The sequence below is a fragment of the Numida meleagris genome, chromosome 2 (genome assembly GCF_002078875.1).
Source record: "Numida meleagris isolate 19003 breed g44 Domestic line chromosome 2, NumMel1.0, whole genome shotgun sequence".
NCBI classification, from domain to species: Eukaryota; Metazoa; Chordata; class Aves; order Galliformes; family Numididae; genus Numida; species Numida meleagris.
In genome coordinates, this window is record NC_034410.1 from 110,817,566 (window position 1) to 110,837,085 (window position 19,520).

General features: G+C 38.8%; 1 protein-coding gene across 4 annotated transcripts in view; it reads right to left on the reverse strand.

Moving 5' to 3' along the window:
• TOX (thymocyte selection associated high mobility group box) overlaps positions 1 to 19,520 on the reverse strand; it is a 225,183-nt gene that overhangs the window by 104,264 nt on the left and 101,399 nt on the right. For all 4 annotated transcript variants that reach the window (XM_021386701.1, XM_021386698.1, XM_021386700.1 and 1 more), the window contains exon 2: positions 5,602 to 5,667. In XM_021386701.1, the coding sequence (XP_021242376.1) occupies positions 5,602 to 5,667 (66 nt within the window). The remainder of the gene's footprint in view (positions 1 to 5,601; positions 5,668 to 19,520) is intronic.

The window sequence follows — 19,520 nt, forward strand, 5'->3', positions numbered from 1 at the left end:
GGACAGCAGATCAGTGTGGTCCAATTTCAGATCAGATCTTAGTTTCAGGATGCTCTCTGGTAGGTCACCTGTTTTTTCCATGGGAATATGGAGAACTGCAGTAGTGTTCTCCATCTGAGAATGCTGGTTTTTTCTGAGTCCTTTCTAATGCAGGCAACTCCCACAATTCTCTGCTAACTGTGGTTCTACGTCTTTCTGAGAAGTACCTGATCTGGTAGAAATGGGTTGCAGTACCCGTGAAATCCTAGTCTACCTTTTGGAAAGGCTGCATTGCAACAAAAGAGGGAGGAGTGATCAGCAGGGTGAGGGAGATGATTGTCTTCTCCTGCTCTGCCCTTGTGAGGCCCCATCTGGAGTACTACATCCAGGCCAGGGGGCCCATGGCACAGGAAGGATGTGGAGCTGTTGCAGTAGGTCCGGAGGAGGGCCACGAAGATGACCAGAGGGCTGGAATGCCTCTCCTATGAACACAGGCTGAGAGAGCTGGGCTTGTTCAGTCTGGAGAAGGCTCCAGGGAGACCCTGTTGAAGCCTTCCAGTACTTGAAGAGAGCTTATAAGCAAGAATTAGACCAATTTTTTTTTACATGGTCTCATTGTGATAGGACAAAGGGGAATAGTTTCAAACTAAAATAAGGGAGATTTAGGTTAGATGTTAGGAGGAAATTCTTTACTCAGAGGGTAATATGGCACCGACACAAACTGCCCAGAGAAGCTGTGGATGCCCATCCCTGGAAGCGCTCAAGCCAGGCTGGACTGTGGCCTGGGCAGCCTGAGCTGGTGGGGGGTAGCCATGCCCCCACTATGCATGGGTGTTGGAACTAGGTGATCTTTAAGATCCCTTTCAACCCAAGCTAATATATGTTTCTGTGATTCTATGATTCTATGAAAGGAACAACAGAGAATAAGAAAGGACATCTACTACATAGTATTTATCTGTTCCTACTTCATATGAGTAATAGCTAACCCAATAAGTAATTAGGGCATAAATACAAAATAGGAAGTTAGGGATAAAATTACAATCATGCACATATGGCAACAAAAGGAAAAGGAGCACTTTCCTAATAACATGAAGAATCTCTCAGATGTCATTCTATCCAATTTTACCCTGGAGCTGTACAGGATGAAACAGTTTTGACACCATTACTGCCCGTTATGCTAAAGGGTATATATAGATACCATGCATAGGTCTCTCTGCCATACCTCTGGGAGGGAGGAAAATATCTTCGCTGTGCAAAGAGTATTACCCTTCTGTCTCAGGTAGCTCATGTTTTCCCATAAGGGCAATTGAGATACCGCCCCACATCACTGGCTCCAGGTCAGTTCCTCTCCCTTCCCTTTGGATCACATGTAAATGTTTATCAAGCCTCAGGAAGGCTTAGAAGAGTGCTGAGGCTCTGTACAAGAGTTGAATTACATTATGTATTGTGACCAAGAATAAATGTAAAATAAACAATATAATTTTATTCTGTATTGTACCTGACCCACAAATTACATGAGGAGAAATTACGTGAAGAACAATTCATCTTCAAGATTCCAATTACAGGTGTGAGGAGAAAACAATATATTTGTGAGAATTTGAAATGCAGAGCAGCTGGCATAGTTTTATTTTAAAATGATAAATATTTTCAGATTGAAGTGCAATTAGTAGTGAAAATGTCATGCAGTTTTACTATATATGTTTGTTAATATGGTTGGCATAACTCATGTAGGAGATGCTGGCAGTGCAGAGTCCTGTGCTACATATATCATAACCAAAAATACAGTACTTACATGTATATATAAAATGTACACAGAGACAACATTGCCAAACAGCCTTTTGGGACAGTCTAAAAGAATATAATTAATTTTTACTGTATACTTACACTTCTGGCTCAGCTCCAGCACTGCCTTTCTGTAAAACTCATTTCAAGTATAGAATTATGCTATTTGCTTGCAGCAACATCACAGGAACAGTAGTGAGCCATATGTTGCTACTTAGCAACTTAGTCTATAAGTCCCAAAGCATGTACTGATTTGAAAATTGAACAGAAATGATAATTGTTGAGGGACGCTGTGAGGCAACTTGTCTTGGATTACCAAGCTATGCAGATGTTTGATGCTACATAGCAAAAGGAACAAAACTCTATTTTTCCTGTCCAGTGGCTGAGCTCTTATTTATGCTAGCCTAAAGGAGATACATTGATTAAAACCCCTAAAATAATAGGTGGTGATGTTTTTTTCTGGATATAAACACTTTGCAGTAAACAAAAAGAACTGAAGTGCAAAGTTCAGCTTTTTTGGAGCAATTGCAACATTTCTGATGTCTAAATTTTATTTCATTCTGCAACTCATTTCATCTTACAGCCCCCAGATCCCTTGAAATGCTAGATTCTAGGAGAAATGTGAAGGAGAAGGCAAAACAGGCAAAGCTCACTTCTCAGGGTTAGATCCAACAAAGGAGGTGAGTATGTCAGCATGCACCAAGACCCAAAAAATCCTACCTCTATAGTCACATAATTCTGAAGAGAGCTTAAAGGAAATTCCTTGGTCTCTGATGCCCTGTATCATGACCCAGTCTGCCAACATACCTCCTAAATAAGCTGGGTCACAGTCTCAAATCAGAAAACGATGCTCATGCCTGACCCAGTCATCATGATCAGAGCTTAAATAAAAGTTTCTGATACAGCCATGCCTCTCCTGACATGGATTCATATTTTTGTTAACAGATGTGCATCCATTGAGAGAAGCAGAGAACTGAATTCACTTATTCTGACTGGTTTCTAATCCTCACCTCTGACCTCTCAGGTGAACATCTGAGTTATTGGGGATGGGAGAAAGCGTGCACTCCTCTCCCTGAAGTCATACAACTTCAAAGCTCATGAGCACAGCTGGAAAATGGAAACAGAAAACTCTGTGGATTAAGTGACTAGAGTTTTATCTGGGAGAGAAAATTTTCTTATCTCTTCTTAAAGGACTAGAGTTTTTCTACATCCAGTAACAAAGGAAAATGAGCAAATAGATCTGAAAACAGAGAAGATCGGAATATACAGTCATATTCCTTCTTCTTCCTCACCCTATCCTGTAATGTACTCAGTCTTGCGTGTTTTATTTTCACAGCAGTGAATACCTTACTCTTCCTGGAATATAACCCATCTTTAACAGTGGATTGCCTACTGAAATGGTGGCCGGTTTGCCAATTTTGGGTGACCACTATATGTTTACACCGGAGGTAGGAACTGCACCACATCACAGTGGTCAGTTAAGACCTATCCAAAAATGTCAGTGAAGAATTGCTCAGTTCCTTAAAGGAATTACCAGCAGTTATCTACATCAGGAACAGGTTTGGGAAGGTTTCTTATGCAGTTTAAGGACCTTACCTAAACAAGAGGGAAGGACGATTTCCAACACCCACTCTTTTTCCTGCTCCTGGTATGTGTTGTTTTTTTTTTTTTCCAGTATCAAGTTATTATTACAGGCTTTCACATATATTCCCTTAAAAAATCCACTACAATGGTGTCAGATGTCTGCAGTATTAGGAGAGAACCACCATAAGAGAAAAGACTGATAGGCTGATAACTTCTCTCAAATGGGCACTGTGTGTGCCTGGCTGTTGCAGTATCTCTTTGCCATATGGATCCCCCAGCAAAGGTCAGAGAGTTCAGACAAGTAATCTGGGGTTTAAATTCCCCCCGGGAGCTGGACACCCAAAAGCTAGGCTTTGCCACAGTAGGTTTCTAAGTATATAAGCCCCTTATTGGTACCAGCCCTTGGTAACTAAACAGTTTTCTAACACCTTTGAATTTGGAAATGTCAGAACTGATAGGTCATTTTCCTTGAAGACAAAATCATTTGCACTTAAAATATCTAGCCTTGGATCTTTAAAGGTACCTTAAGAACCGTACTTCCATTGAAATTAGTGAGTGTTAGATGCATAAATATCTCTATGGATCTGGGCCTTGTTAGCACATGTAGAAACTGCATAAAAGATTAAAACTTATGCTCTTAATTTTTCAATATGCCATTTAAATTATTTAAACTGCACGCATACACACAGTACAAAAATATCAACAGAAGAAAAATAATTCTGATGTATAATGTGGATTTGCAATTCTTTGTTCAAAACTATTTAAGATAGATGTAATGATTCTCAGTAAGGTAGCAGCTGCCTTATAACAGCAATCATTCACAGAGTTTGTATTTCTACTGTTTCAAACAAATTCAATTAGCCCTTGCACTTCAAAACCCTTAAGGCATAAATGAGATGATACTATGCTGCTTTAATCTAATAGTAATACTAAAATTTGTCAGTACAGTTCTTGGATTAATGGTTGGAGAAAAATTAATAATATAATTTTTCATTTTTTAATCAAACAGTTCTGTTCCAAACTACCTCTGGATCTTGGAGAGTTCTTAGCTGAATAAGTTGAATCATGCACAAATCCTAAATGCAAAGTACAGTTGGTCTCTAAAGGTATTTTGACAATAACTTCAACAGAAGACTGGGAAGCAACATGGTGGAACATTCTGAAGATGGTCTTCCTGACTGAACAACATAATTCATCTCATACAGCCTCCTGCTTCCCTGACCACAAATGCACTTGTATGCTATGCACTACGATTAAGTAGCCTGTCATGACTATCTGAAGAACCCTACTTCATGAGGACATTTCATCTGAGTGTATCACCACTTTCCAGAGCTGTTGATTTCTAAATTATACCTAGCTCATCTACACATCTACTGTGCAGTCAAACATATTTCCTACCTAGTAAGAGAGCTTCACATTGTCCCTCGGTCCTGTCAGAAAGAGGTATATCAGGCTAGCCACTGCTGGGCCTGAGACAGTGCATGACCTAGACCACAAGCTCAATTATTCAGGGTGATTTCTATGACACAGTGTAACTGACCTGCACCACTATCACCATCATGTACTAACGTAGAATTAATTCTGCATTTTAAGAAATAAAGTCTTTAGATTTATAGAAAACTATAGCAGCTAATAGCTCAAGTGGAATGTTTCTGAAATAATTTTAAAATATACATCTAGTACTAGAATGTAGTGTATGGTTTACCAAAAAGGGACTAAAAACATCCATAAATATCTGCATCACACTAAGCCTTTTGGGCTGAAATCTACAGGAGACTGATTCATTTCCCTAACCCCACTAATAACAGTATAACACTAGCAATGTTCCTTAGCAATACCATTAGTGTTACAAATGCAATTCTTCAACTACAACTGGCCTAGGAGTGGTAATTAAAGCTATTTGTGACATGTGTAGCTTATAATGATTAACTTGTCTGCAGTCAGATAAACAAATAACCTGCACCTGTAAAGACTTTATTTCCTGAAGGTAAAACAACTGTTTAGGAAAGATCATGCTGGCAAAACAGCTGCTTGCGTTCTGGAGAGGAAACAAGGTAGTATCTTTCAACAAACGCCAATTCTGCTGTTTTATCAACTCTATCTCATTAACTGGAAACAAGGCTTAAATGCTTTGTTTATAAATTATGATTATTCCTGATTGCAGCAGTTACTGATAGTGCCACTCATTTGCAATGCAATTCTTTGAATTTGTTTAATTACAATTTGAAACAAGGCAGAGAAGATTAATTAACCCACCTGGCTGGCTGGCACATAGTCCTGGCTCGGCTCTGTCATACTCATGTACATGTTCTCACCGTCAAACTGCAAAGGAAATAATAGTAAACATTTAGAAAACTTGAATATTTTTCATCATTGACTGAAAAAAAAAAAACAACCAGTAGCCATAAACCAGTATTATTGCCTGGTTTTAGAGACTTCTGATTGCATGTGTACATCTTGTCTTTGATGTTCCTGTTGTCATCCTTATTGACCCTAGATGTCAGTGATTTGGAGTAATTAGCGCTCTAGTAATTACAGCTAGCAAGCAAGAAATGAATGGTTTCCTTTCATCTGCAATCTGTTTTAAAACAAAATGGCTCATTTTGTGCACCATGTATACATATTGCTGTTGGTTGTAATGAAGTGCTAAGTGAATTGCACAGTTACTGAGAAAAGGAAGATGAGAATAGAAACCGCACTAAAACGTATCTTAATGGATTCCAACTTTAGCTTTTGAACAGAGCACGAGTTGAAATTTCAAAACAAATTAAACCCCCTCATATTGAAATTTTCCCATATCAGAAAGCAGGAAATACATTTCCAGATAGCTTTCAGACATCTGAATGTATGAAACAGTGTATCTCCAGAATGTATAGCTTAAAAGGATAGTTTGCTTGACGTGTGAATAAAATAAACTTTCATAATTAGAACTGCAAAAATATCCTTCAATAAATGTTAAATACCATCCATGGAAATGTATACAAAGCAATTTCTTGTTCTTTTTCTCCCCTCAACTGCAATTAAGAAGTAACAGAAATGTGACAGAAAGGAAATGATTAAAAACTGAGGGTCTAGGAGGAGAAAAACTGTCAGAACTGAAGCCTCATCCTTTACCAACACAAAGAAGTATAAAACTCATGATTTCTTATGTAATCATAGACTCATTAAGGTTGGATTCTCATCTGGAAAATGTCCCCACAGAAATTCCATCATGCTCACTCAAGCGGAGGTGCCAACAGGGTAACTACAGTGCCAGTGTCCATTCAGAAGATGGGGAAAATCTTTTTAAACCTTTCAAGTAGAAATGCACAACAGCAGGAATCCCCATCACCAGCCATCAACCACAATTTCCAGCTGTTACGAGGTCTGTTTGAAATAACTTTCACCTGACCCCTTCTGTGAATGTTTAGAGTGACATATTCTGGAAATGAGCCACCATTTTTGATGATGTGGCGGCATTTTCAAAAAATCCCCAACACTGACTGAGCTTCCTTTACTCCTACAGAAGGTGGTAGTGAATTTCCTGCAGACATCACTCATTTCACCCCGAGCTTCTCAGGATATTCTACCTGCAAGGTGACGAAGTCAAACTGTGGCTTTGGCAGATAGTTCCACAAAAGTTGCTGAAGCAGCTGAAAAGGTTTCAGCTTCCAGCTGTTCATCCCCTTCTTCTGCCAGAGGCTGCAAGCCTTGTAACAGCAACAGTAAGAATGAATACATCCCAGCTGCTGGCACAGCAGACAACGGTCTGCCCTTCCTGGACAGTTACTTAGTAGATAGTCATAGCTTATCTGTCAGAATCCTTGTTTTCATGGAGGGAAAGGATGATGCTATGGACACAGATCTGCCATAGGAAGTTCAGCATTTCCAAAGTCTGAGTTAGAAAAGTAGTTTGATAAGACCTTAAAAACAGCAATTGATGATCTCTTTGTTTATTCATTGCTTTTTTTTTTTTTTTTTTTGCTTACACCTACTATTTCTTTCAGCTTCCTCATTCAAGAATTAAGAATTAAGAATTAATCAAGTTCCTATTTATTTGCATTCAAAACAGAATCCTGGAGAACATTTTTGGCATCTAGTTTGGTTGAACAATGGAATAAAAGGTCAGTTTTCTCTGCAAATAAATGGAAAGATGAAATTCTGAGGAGATATTTCACAGCCTGCTATAGGAAACCAAGCACTCTAGTATAAGGCCAGCAGGAGTTCAACTCATTCACCTCATCAGGCAAAAGACTGAAAAGTGCCCTGATCACTGCAATTGGTACTTAGACTCCAGAAAGATGTCTGCTAGCAAAATGTCAGTCTTCCTGACAGCAACATAATGAGATTTAGCATTGTGAGATGGAAGTTAAAGAAATGCAGTTCTGAAATAAGGTACAAGATCCTATTTTACATAGTAATTAAGCATTTTGTCAACAACCAAGTCGTGGTTTCTAGGAGATTTTAAAATTAACTTTTATTTTATTTGTATTTTTTCAGAAAAAATGCATTCCATATCAAATTTCTGACAAATACTATGGACAGACTAGTTAAACTGGCTAGTTATGGTAGTCATATCTGCCCTGGAAACCATGGTTCCTGAAGTTTCCCGTTTTTAATTTCTCTCATTAAAATTACATACTTGCTATTCTGCATTAAAAACATTGCCATAATTCAAATATGATATGCTTAGTTGCAATAAACCTAAAGGTAATTCTTTCTTTGGCTGTTTATTGGCTAGATGCAGTCCAGGGTTGTTTCAATTTATTTTGCCCTCTGCAACACTCGAGCCTTTGATTTTGAGAAAAGAATTTTAGTAAAGTATACTAATCTTTCAGTATACTAATATTTCCTTCCTTTGGATGTTTGGTCATCTCTCTTTCCTCCCAAGCACACATTCACCAAATCTGCATTCACAGAAAAATCTAGCTAAAGTCAGTTTTCCATGAACCTTGGAAATTTTCATCATTCTTTGCATTGTTCTTGGACCACCTTCCTATCCGATCAGTGCTTTGCTACTTCCGGTGCTTCAGGCACTGGTAGGATCTTGAATCTCAGAATTTACTATTGCTTGTGGCCCTCTATTTAGCTCTGAAAGTCTTCAGTTCTAACATGGTCTGCAGGCTTAAGGTAACTACATATCAGTTAAAGTGAAAAACAGAATTTGTACCTAAAATTAAACTTCCTAGCCTTTTGTGACTTAAATGAGAAATGATCTTCTGCAACGTTTTGGATCAATTTGTTAGGGTAAATTCTCAGAAAAAGTATATTGATGCATAATATCAGAGTGACTTGTAAATATCTAAAAACACCCAGAAACTGTTTGATATATTACCTAATTTCTTCAATATTCGAACATGGAATTTAGTAACTGTAATATTTAAACTCTGCTAGAAGTACGTATAAAATATCGTGTATTGGGTTGTATAGTTTAATAAGATTTGATGGAATGTGATTTTTTTGCAGGATGCGAGCTGCATTAGCTGGCACAAACACTGTCCCCATGTTAATACTTGTACAACATTTACAGCTATGGTAAACACTGTAAATGTAAAAACATTTACAGCACTAGTGCAGTGTGGTGCACGACACCTTGGTGGTCCTGAAGACATCAAACACAAGCCTGAAAACCAACTGTAAACTTGAAGGATAAAGCATATACACATTCATTTTCTACAGCAGGTGTTTAGGAATAAGTTCTTAATGTTTACTAAAATGTTTCCAAAGTAAGGAAATTATGATTTATGTAAACTGAAGTTGAAAAAAAAAAGGTTACTTCAGCATTGAGTTTATTCATCATCTCTATCAAAGAAGTGTGGAATATAGATGACCTCTACAATCCACCCCAATTAGACTTGAAGCTGGCCATTACTGTGGGGGACAATATAAAAGGCTTTTTAAAAAATATGTTAACAGCAAAAGGAGGTCCAGAAATAATACTGGTCCATTACTTGATGAGGATGGTCACCTCACAAATAGGGATCAGAGAAAGCAGAGACATTCAATGCCTTCTTCGTCTCTGCCTTCAGCATCATAATGGGTTCTGGGCACCCTGGATCTCCGAGTAGGAGGACTGTGACTGAAGTAATGATGAACTCCCAGCCACTCCCAAATCAGTGTGGGATTTGCTGCTCCAGCTGGTTGCATATAAGTTTATGGGGTCCAATGGGATTAATGCCAGGGTACTCAAAGAGCTGGCTGATATTGAGAGACCGCTCTCAATTATTTTTCAGCAGTCTTGAGAATCTGAAGAGGTCCCAGCTGACTGGAAGTTGGCAGTTGTCCCAATTTTCAAGAATGGCAAGAAAGAAGATCCTGGTAATTACAGGCCTCACTTTGGTGCCTAGCAAAATTATGGAGAAGATTATTCTGGGATTTGTTGAAAAATATCTGAAAGACAATGTAGTGACTGGTAACAGCCAATATGGGATCATGACAGGAAAGTCCTGTTTAAAAAATTTAATATCTTTTTATGACAAGATTACCCACCTAACTGACCAAGGGAAGCCAGCTGATGTAATGTTTTTGGATATTAGCAGAGCTTTCAATACCATTTCTCACAGTATCCTTTTGGACAAAATGTTCAGCATATAGCTAGACAAAAAAATAATGTCATGGGTGAACATTTGTCAGACGGGTTGGGCTCCAAGAGTCATAGAACACCAGGCTGGCAGCCAGTCACTAGTGGGGTTCCACTTCAGGGCCAGTTCTCTTTAATGATTTCAACAATGACTTGGTTACAGGATTTGAAGGTAAACCATGTAAGTCTGGGGATGACACTAAATTGGGAGGAACTGTTGATTCTGTCAGGGGTGGAGAGGCCTTGCAGAGAGATCTTGACAAACTGGAGGTTCGGGCAATCACCAACTGCATGAAATTTCATGAGAGCAAGTGCTAGATTCTGTGCCTGGGATAGGACAACCCTGTATATATGTACAGGGTGGTGGATGAGAGTTTGGAGAACAGCCTCATGGAAACAGATCTGGGGGTTCAGGTTGACAGCAAGTTAAATCTGAGTCAGCAGTGTGCCCCACCAACCAAAAGGGCCAACCGTACCCTGGGGTGCACCAAGCCCAACATTGCCACCAAGCAAGGGAAGAGATGGTCCCACTCTGGTCTGCTCTCTGCGGCCTCACTGGGTGCAGGTTTGGGTAGCACAGTATAAGAATGACATAACACTATTAGAGAGCATTCAAAGGAGGGCTAAAGAGATGGTGAAAGGTCTGGAGGGCACAGGTGTATGCAGAGTAGCTGAGGTCCCTTGGTTTGTTCAGCCCAGAGCAGAGGAGGCTGAGGGGAGGCTTCATGGTGACCTGCAGCTCCTCACAGGGAGTGGAGGGGCAGCGCTGATCTCTCAACAGAAATGTCAAGGAGCTGCATCTAGGGAGAGTCAGGCTGGGGGTTAGGAAAAAGTTCTTCACCAGAGTGTGGACAAGCATGGAACCTGGTCCCCAGGGCAGTGGCCAAAGCCCCAAGCTGCTGGAGTTCAAGACATGCTTGGACAATGCTCTCAAAACCTCATATGGTTTTGGGTTTAGATGGTCCTGTGTGGAGCCAGGAGTTGGACTCAGTGATCCTTGTGGGTCCCTTCCAACTCAGGATATTTTATGGTTCTACAATTCTATGATAAAAAAATGTACACAAGCCTACAATAACAAAAAAGAAGTTCAGAGACACTTATGCCATGCATTGTATCCATGTCACCTCCAAAAACACGAGACTAGACTGCACCGAAACAATAAACCATGAAAAAAATGCTAACAATTTGATCAGCTGGAAAGTCCTACAGCTTCTTTTTCCCAAGTGCATCAGAAACTTCCAAAACAAGCCCCTTAACTTCAGAAATTAATGCTTTCTCCAATATTAAATTATTTCACCATTCTATATACTGCTTTTTAACTTGCAGGTTCTGCAGCATTGCATCTCTCAATTCTCCTCCAGGACAGCTTAAATCATAAGATGCCCACCTCATACTGTATTGAGACAGCAGTTCAAGAAGCCTATCCAAGTAGATAGTGAATCAACAGATCAGTGAATATGACCCAAAGACACATCCAATCACAGTCTTGTCGTTCATCATGCCTCCAAAATCACCTTATTTTAATCATCATCCCAGGTCTACAAGAACCTTGTTTTTCCTAAACTTCCCCACCACTCACTGTGCTTGATTTCAAGTAAATAAACTGCACAAGAATTACTTAACCTGTGGATGATTCATCCAAATACAACAGATGAAATACAAGGAAAGGCAGTTAAATGAACTGTCTTTTGTGAACCTATGTATGATGTATATATATCATATGACATTTCATCTAAAGCTTTCCCAACGCATCTCCAAGAACATTCAGTATCATTAAGGGCAGACTTCAAAATCTTTCATTTTAATCTATTAAAAGTGAATGCTAATACAATATTCTGATGTGTGATAATAACTACTCTTGACAACATTTCTTTTCATATTAAAGTATAACTGCATGAGAAGTTTGGGTGAGAGCAAACTAAGAATATGACTGCATTTTAATATGAAAAGATATATTACTGGGAGCTGTTTTTAATGTATATTGAGAATTCATCATAATCCTTAAGTAATTATTAGAAATAAAATATGTAGGCAACACTATCACATGGCTAATAACAATTCCCCAGAGAATAACCATATTTAAAACAATTTATAACACTTGGCAAGCAACATGCACAAAATATCTAAGCACTGTTATAAGATGCAATTTATTCATATAAGATAGAAACATACATAAACACCGCCTGACTGTTACTGATGCAAGAGCTATGACAGAGTTCAGCAAACATCCAGAATGGTAAGGCTGTTCTATCAGACATGGATTTATCCAAGGATCCAAAGCTGGCTTTGGTCTCCCATTAGCATGTCATACCATCAGTTGTACAATGGCAGGAAACCTGTTTTCACTCTCCCACTTATGCTGCAGGCAAATCTGCCCGCATTTATTTATACTGATGATTATGAAGTAACAAGCTTGCAAATACTGTATTTTTTACCCTTTATATGTGACTTTGTCACAAGGATATTATAACCAGGCTGCACAAAATCAAAATTTTAAGAATCTTTGTTATCTTCACCATTTTCGTTGCCAAATCATTTTGTCTTCATTGCAAGGATTATCTGTGCTATCTGGATTACAGAGAAAATGAATTCCTGCTCCTCTTTTTATCACTGCATCCTTGGTACTTCACACTTCTTTGCTGTTGTTGGGAGAAACAAGGGTTTATTTTGCTTCTTTTTCATCCACACTTGCCTTTTTCTGAAGGAATTGCACATTCACTTTCTCTTTGTACACATAACCATTTGTGCCCTAAGTTCTGCAGGTATAGAAATATTACCTAAGGTAAAAAAAAAATCAGCTGCATGGTTCCTTGCCTCGATGCTGACCTAAGCTTCTCCTAGTTCATACTGGAAAGCAGCACAATGTGATAGTACTACAACTTGTCCAGCTGCAGCGTAGGCATGGAAGCATGATGAACACTAGGGCATACGGCTTTTCAAGCCAAAATAAACTTGTGGATGGGTTGAGGGGACAGCATTTCATGCACAGGTAGTATCTCAGCAGAAATACTCTGAAATAAAGGAGAAGACGCAAGGAGAGAAATCATCAGATTGATGAAGGCTGCTGTATTTAATAAGTTCAGCTGCTGTGTAAAGCCACTTGGACTAGGTATCCTAGTTTCTTTGAAGGATCTTAATGATCTTCAAAGCCTGTGTTATTAATCATAATCTGAATACAAACTTCTACAATCACAGGTTGGAACTGGAAATTAGATTTAATTTTAAATTTCATCCAAACCCTTTAACTATAGTTTACCTTGCTCTGACAGAGCTCCAACACAATTTGTTGTTATATTTTAGAAAAATGTTAGAAGAACATTGTAGAAAAAGATTATTCATTTCTAGTGATTTAGTGATTTTAGTGCTTACAGCTTATAGATATCATTTGTAACTAACATTATCTAAAAGCCACTAATCCTGAAAAAGCTTTAAAACTAGGTAATTTTGTACATTTTAAACCAAATGGCAAGAGTAGACTTTGTCACAGGTGGCTCAATGACAAACACAATGATGTTTTATTTTACTCAGAGATGCTGAAATGAGACAAAAATAATGATGGGATGCAACATAAATCAACAAATGACCATGCTAAAGAAACAGCTGATCTTGTTATGAACTATCAAATGTAAAAGCAGAGATGTTCTGTAAACAGTTTTGCATGATGGAAAATCTCTTTTTTTTTTTTTTATACAGTTTGGGAGAGTGGTATATCTGTATTAAATTGAAACTCTGTTTTGCCTCCTGAACTCCATTTTGTATTCTGTACCGAACACATGTTTAAATTTGCCCAAGACAGGTTACAGTAATGTATTCCAGACAGGCAACCTTTCCAGGAAAGGGGCTTGACACCTTGCTAAAGGAGTATCACAGGAAAATTGTCAAAAAACAATCTAGCACTATTGACTTTGATTGTCTCTGTTCTGCCGTCCTCCCTCCCTCCTTCCAGGAATGTTTTTTGAAAGAGGAGATTATTGGAAGATTATGAGATTGGGTGAAAATGCCTAAATGCAGCACCATGCCAAAAAGAAATTAAACTTCTTTGTAGAGATGGATGTGCTTCTATGGCCCAAGGCAGGTGGATCACTGCAGGCTGGAAGGACATGGAGAAGCCCCGCCCTGCCTAAGAGTCGTCCAGGTCACAGAAAGTTTGACTTGCAAAGCAGTAGAGAAGAACTGGTATGTCCCAAGATTATTATTTTTATTCATTTTAATTTAATTATTTGTTTTCAAGAGTGATGTATTAGGAAAATCCTTTATGAATCCTATGTTTTCATTCTCTTACCTGTTGTCCAAACAGTCTAAGCAATGAATGTTGGGTAGGATACGTTTAACTAATCCAAGTATGTTGATGTGTGGGTTTTAGGCATATTGTCACCTACTACTCTCGTGGCAGAACAGACACCCTGCTGCCTTGGACATGTCATTTACTTTTTGCACGGGAAGTGTCATCTTCCAGGGGCATCTGGTCTTCATGAGAAAGTCAATATGTGAGTGGAGGCCCTGCTTAGACACAACTGCAGAGAGCTATGATGAGAGCAGGTGCTTTCTGCTCCCAGGTGGATTTGGGAAGGAATCTGCCCCAATCTCCATGGCTCACTGGAGTGAGCAGTGGGTTGGATGGGCACAGGTAGTGTGCCATGGAGCAGGACACAGGGGTGCTGCTTCTCAGAGAACTGCTGTCAGACATCTATACCGAGAAAAAAAAAAACATCAACTGTGACAAAACTCTCTGCCCTGAGCACCCAAAGGGCTTTGATACATGTAGGATTCAGTGCTTGGATCGAAGCATGATAGCAGGCTAGCACTGCACTATGCCATTCCCACAGCCTGCCTTTCAAAGTGGAGATGTTTTGAAAATACCCTGCTTGATTCTCCTAAAATTAGACCATTTTTGCCTCATTTTCCATTTATAAGACATACTATCTCTTCAAAAAGTACAGGCAGCACTGTCGAAGTTTTCTTTCAGATTCTTATCTCGGTGTCATAAACATCTACACTAGACCTTACATCGCTGTGTTCCCTAAGCAAGCTCGCTATTTATTGCACAAGTTGTTAGAAAGGGGAAGAACCATAGGGTTTCCCAAGTATGTTCTCAGAGGTGGCAAACTGGCTGAATGTCTAAATATACACTGGTAGTTAAAACCTGAATGATGGCACTACAGCATTTGTGTTTCTCCTGCACTTAATAGAGGTTAATGTGGAACAGGAGAGGAGGTGAAGGGGGGTGTTTAGCTTCCCGCTTGGAGCCTGCGTGTGTCAATGCCTGACAGAGCCTTGAAGTTGTTAGCCTTCATGCAGAGCACAAGCTGAATGAGGTTACAGTGCTGAGCACAGCGGGCTAATAGAAGTAGGATCAGACTGATAGGAGGAGTGGCAGAGTCCGGGCACAGCAGAACGTATCAAAGAAGCCCAGGGGAGAGCGGGTACTGTATTAGTCTTTTGTGTACATTTAAATGGAAGACAGTGAGCATGCAGAGATGAACTCTGAACTCACTCGGCTGGGCTCCTGCTCCTTTTAACCTTGGGTGTTAAATAAAATTAAAAAAAAAGCCACAACACACTGTAGTCTGGACTCCCATGCTAAACTATCTCGTGCATATTGAACACTCGTTAAATAAACATATCGAGATCAAAGTGGCAAATGCTTTTGTTATTATTTTACTCAATCCACACTAAATTATAGATGTAGCCACCCACTGGGAAGATAGGGTGATAAGGTGGAAAGGTTTGAATAACTAACTAAGAGTAGTCCTTTATTTTTCAGCCCACAGTTGCTGAGAAAATTTGTTTAACCTGGTAGGCTTGCAATACTTTCTAATCCCAACACATCTGGCCTGTTTCACGACCAGGTCTAATCCTGCATCTTGGACAGGGAGGGGAATTTTGCCATCACCTTTTGGATGGGAAATGATTCAGACAGAATGATAAGATAATAGGGCCCTTCTTAATTCTGAGTTTCAGAGTCATTTTTTGTTGATATTTATCTCAGTCTTGTCATTTCAAATGGTAAATTATGTAATAAAGTGGAAAAGCTTAATCAAAAGGATCTGCAGAGAGCAGACAGATGACAAAAGAAAAAAGCAGGTTTTGTATATCCTCATGCAGAGCTCCCTGTGCTTCTTTACAGCAGAAGACTCCACGGATCTTAGCAAAATGAGTTTTGCACAAATAGGACAAAACCGTTCTCTTGCATGACTACAGTGGGAGCTGTGTTCAGGGACCCATGGACAGAATTTGACCCACTATGTTATTTATAGAGTGAATGGGGTGTATATATAGTTCCTGTGGGAAAGTACATCTGCTTCTGCACAGAAGAAACTTAGAAATAAAATGGGCTACTACAACAGCAACAACAAAAGCACAAGCAAAACTCTGCCAATATTCTGAAAATCATGGAATCATAGAATTATAGAATCCTATGACTTGACTCATAAATTAAAGGTAACAATTGTCAGGTAACTAGAAAGTCTTATCCACATACTGCTATGCCTCATACTTAAAACTGTAAGGAGAAGAAAGCTAGTATATACTTATATTTATAATTTTAAAAAGAATAGGAAGGACTTGATCATTTAAGAACTTGAGCACCCTACACCAATGCAGCAGGTCACTACAGCATGTGCATTAAAATCATCCTGTTAAAGCAGATGAGACTGTCAGACTATTTAAAACAAAGCACCCTTTCAAATTTGTGATGAGATAGGGCCCAATATCTCAGAAACATACAGGAATAGCCATAAAATAATGAAGTACTTGCCAAACATAATCAGCTGAAATTTCTGGTGAACTAAATTATTTAGCACAGTCTGATAAGATCTTATTAGGTACAACTAATTGAGACCTGGAGAGGTGGTAACAAAAATGACTAATTGCAAGGTTTTAGCAAAACACAGACATCTGTTGAAAAACAAGGCCTTGTCATGACAACTAATGTGTTGTAGGGCTGATAAATGATCACAGTTTAGCAAAATAGCTACCATGGCAGCCATGTGGACAATCTCGCTTGTATTCACAGTTACTTTGGTATAACAGGAACTCCATTAATTTCAACAGATTACTTTCATGAGGAATGCTACACATATTTAAATTCACGTCTGCACCAAGTAAACACCTGGAGCCTCACACATATTCAAAGTGAATTTTGAAGCAACATGAGTTTTTTTGTTTATAGTTTCAACAAAGATTCAAAAGTTTGACAAAGCTTGGAGCACTGACTTATTCTTTTGCTATATGGTCTACAGGTAAAGCTGAGAAATACTAATAAAACAGTATAGAATAGTTTGGAGTATTCTGTTTGAAAACAGATCATTTAAAAGAAGAGATGGTTAGAAATGTTTAAAATATCGCTCAGAAGCAGAATTGGAAGAGATGTATATAGTACACATTTGATAGCTTTAACTGATAAGGTAGCAAATACGTGCAAATAAATTTCAATTTATTATAGTTTAGAAGGTAAGGAGTTAAAAAATAGTTACAGTTGTGCTTGTCACCCTGTTACCAAAACCCTTTCAAGAAGATAAATATTCCATCTCCTTCCTACTTGCAGTAAAGGTGCACCCCTCAGTGCTGGCTACTGTTTTTCCCTCGACCAGAACACTCCAAATCTATTACTGTTGTACATTTCTCACAGCAAATCAGATAGCAAAAGTTACTCAGATCCGGTATGATCAGAGTCATGCCTGCTGCCTTTCCAAGAAGCCATGCGTACCGGCAAGAGACCATCACATTAGTGCGGGAAGGAAGCTCCCTGGACAGACAAATCCATCCCCTGAATAAAAGCAACACAGGTTTCACTCAGCATTCATGAAGGCTTTTTGTCAATTCCTGCCTTAGATACAATTCCAGCAATGGTGTTTCTGTGCATTTCTCCCCTTTGGCTCAAACTCTTCAGCAATGTTCCTGTTTTATCTTATGACCTTTTTCCATCCTTCCATTCTCCATTCTGGAGACTAATGACTGCCACTTTTTAATAACACTTTTGAACAGACTCAGACAGATACTCTGTACTTTTCTTCAGGCAGACTATTTTAAATTCCTTTAACGTTCTCCAACATATTGTTTTTTCCAAACATTTCCCCATTTGTAACCACTTAGGTGGTTTCTGCTTCACTGATGTCCTTTTCACTATCTCATGTGCCGTCCAAAATGAACGTGTCTGTGGACAAATCTGAGTTCTCTGTTTCAAGATAATTCTTTTGGCACAGTTTCAACACAGGGTCCACCCAGATTGTGGGTGTGCATCAGCCTCTTCCTTCCTATGCACATTATTTAGAATACACTTTGGTTTTTCTCAGATCTTAATAAATGAAACCTCTGAAACCTTCACTTGATCTACAAAGGTCAGCATGGAAAGTTGCCAGGTAGTTAGGGTAGACTGATGACGAATGGTGAAGACAGCTCCAAGGGTTCCAGCCCAAGTCATTGCTGTATGCTATTTCAAATTGACAGCATTTCTTGAGAATGCCAAGATTAATCTTATGATGAAATTTAGACTTTTAAACACTTTTTACATGCAAAAATGAAAACGCTCCTTTGCCAGAACACAACAGTTCAAGAATGCAGAAGCACTGTGGGAAGCCCCAGTACAGTCCTTCTCTGCTGCTCCCTCACATACCAACTGTGCACCACAGCTACATAGTTTTAGGAGAGCCACATAGTGGATAGCATTGCAGTACTGCTTCTCATCACCATGAACTTTCCTAATACACTTGATAATGTAAACTTGGATTCATCTCTCTAGTATCTAGCTAAGTACTCTCAATTACAGGATTTATTTGCTGGTATTAGTCTCTCCAGTTTTGAAGAGAAACAATGTCCTGACCCTGAGTTTTTCTTAAGGAAAAAATTTTGTTTGCCACTGCTCAGAGGGACACATCTACTCTCCTATGGTTAGAAGAGTTGTGGACAAGGTGGCCATGTGCTCTGCTGCCCTTTCCTCATTTGGGTCGAAGTGGCTGGCATTAAAACTATCAGTCTCTGCAAAGTGGGTGTGAGCATTTTTGAAGTGGATCATGACACCAATGTCAAAATAACACACTTAAGTCTCAGAAGAGATGCTTTTAGAAGGATAATCCTACAATTCACACAGCTTGTGCATTCAGTGCACTGAAACAGAAGCAAAATTTTGCATTTGCTATAATTATAAATATCTTTCGTATAAACACAGTTAATGAGCAGACATAATTTTACAATAAATGCATACTATAACAACGTGATTAAAGCTTGATGGAGCTGTTCTTATGCTTTTATGATGTAAAAATGGCTTCTTATTAGCTTTTGATGCTTCATTTTCCCACTGCACCACAGTATCTGCTTCTGTTTTACCCAATTGTACAATAATTGTTGTTTAACTTCAGCAATCTCATAGCCTACTCAGACTCTTTACACATTTTATTAATCAGCGAAAGTACTTTATAACATTAATGTCATGGAAAATCTGCCTTATCATTTTAGAGTCCTGTATTATATTCTCTCACCTCTCTGTATAAGCTACTGAATTTTTAATACATCATCCTTCTGATTTGATAACATCTGTGATGAAAATTATCATAATCTGCTATGCCTAAAAAGCATTAAGTGAGTGCACATTACACTTGAAATAAATGGCTTGAATAAT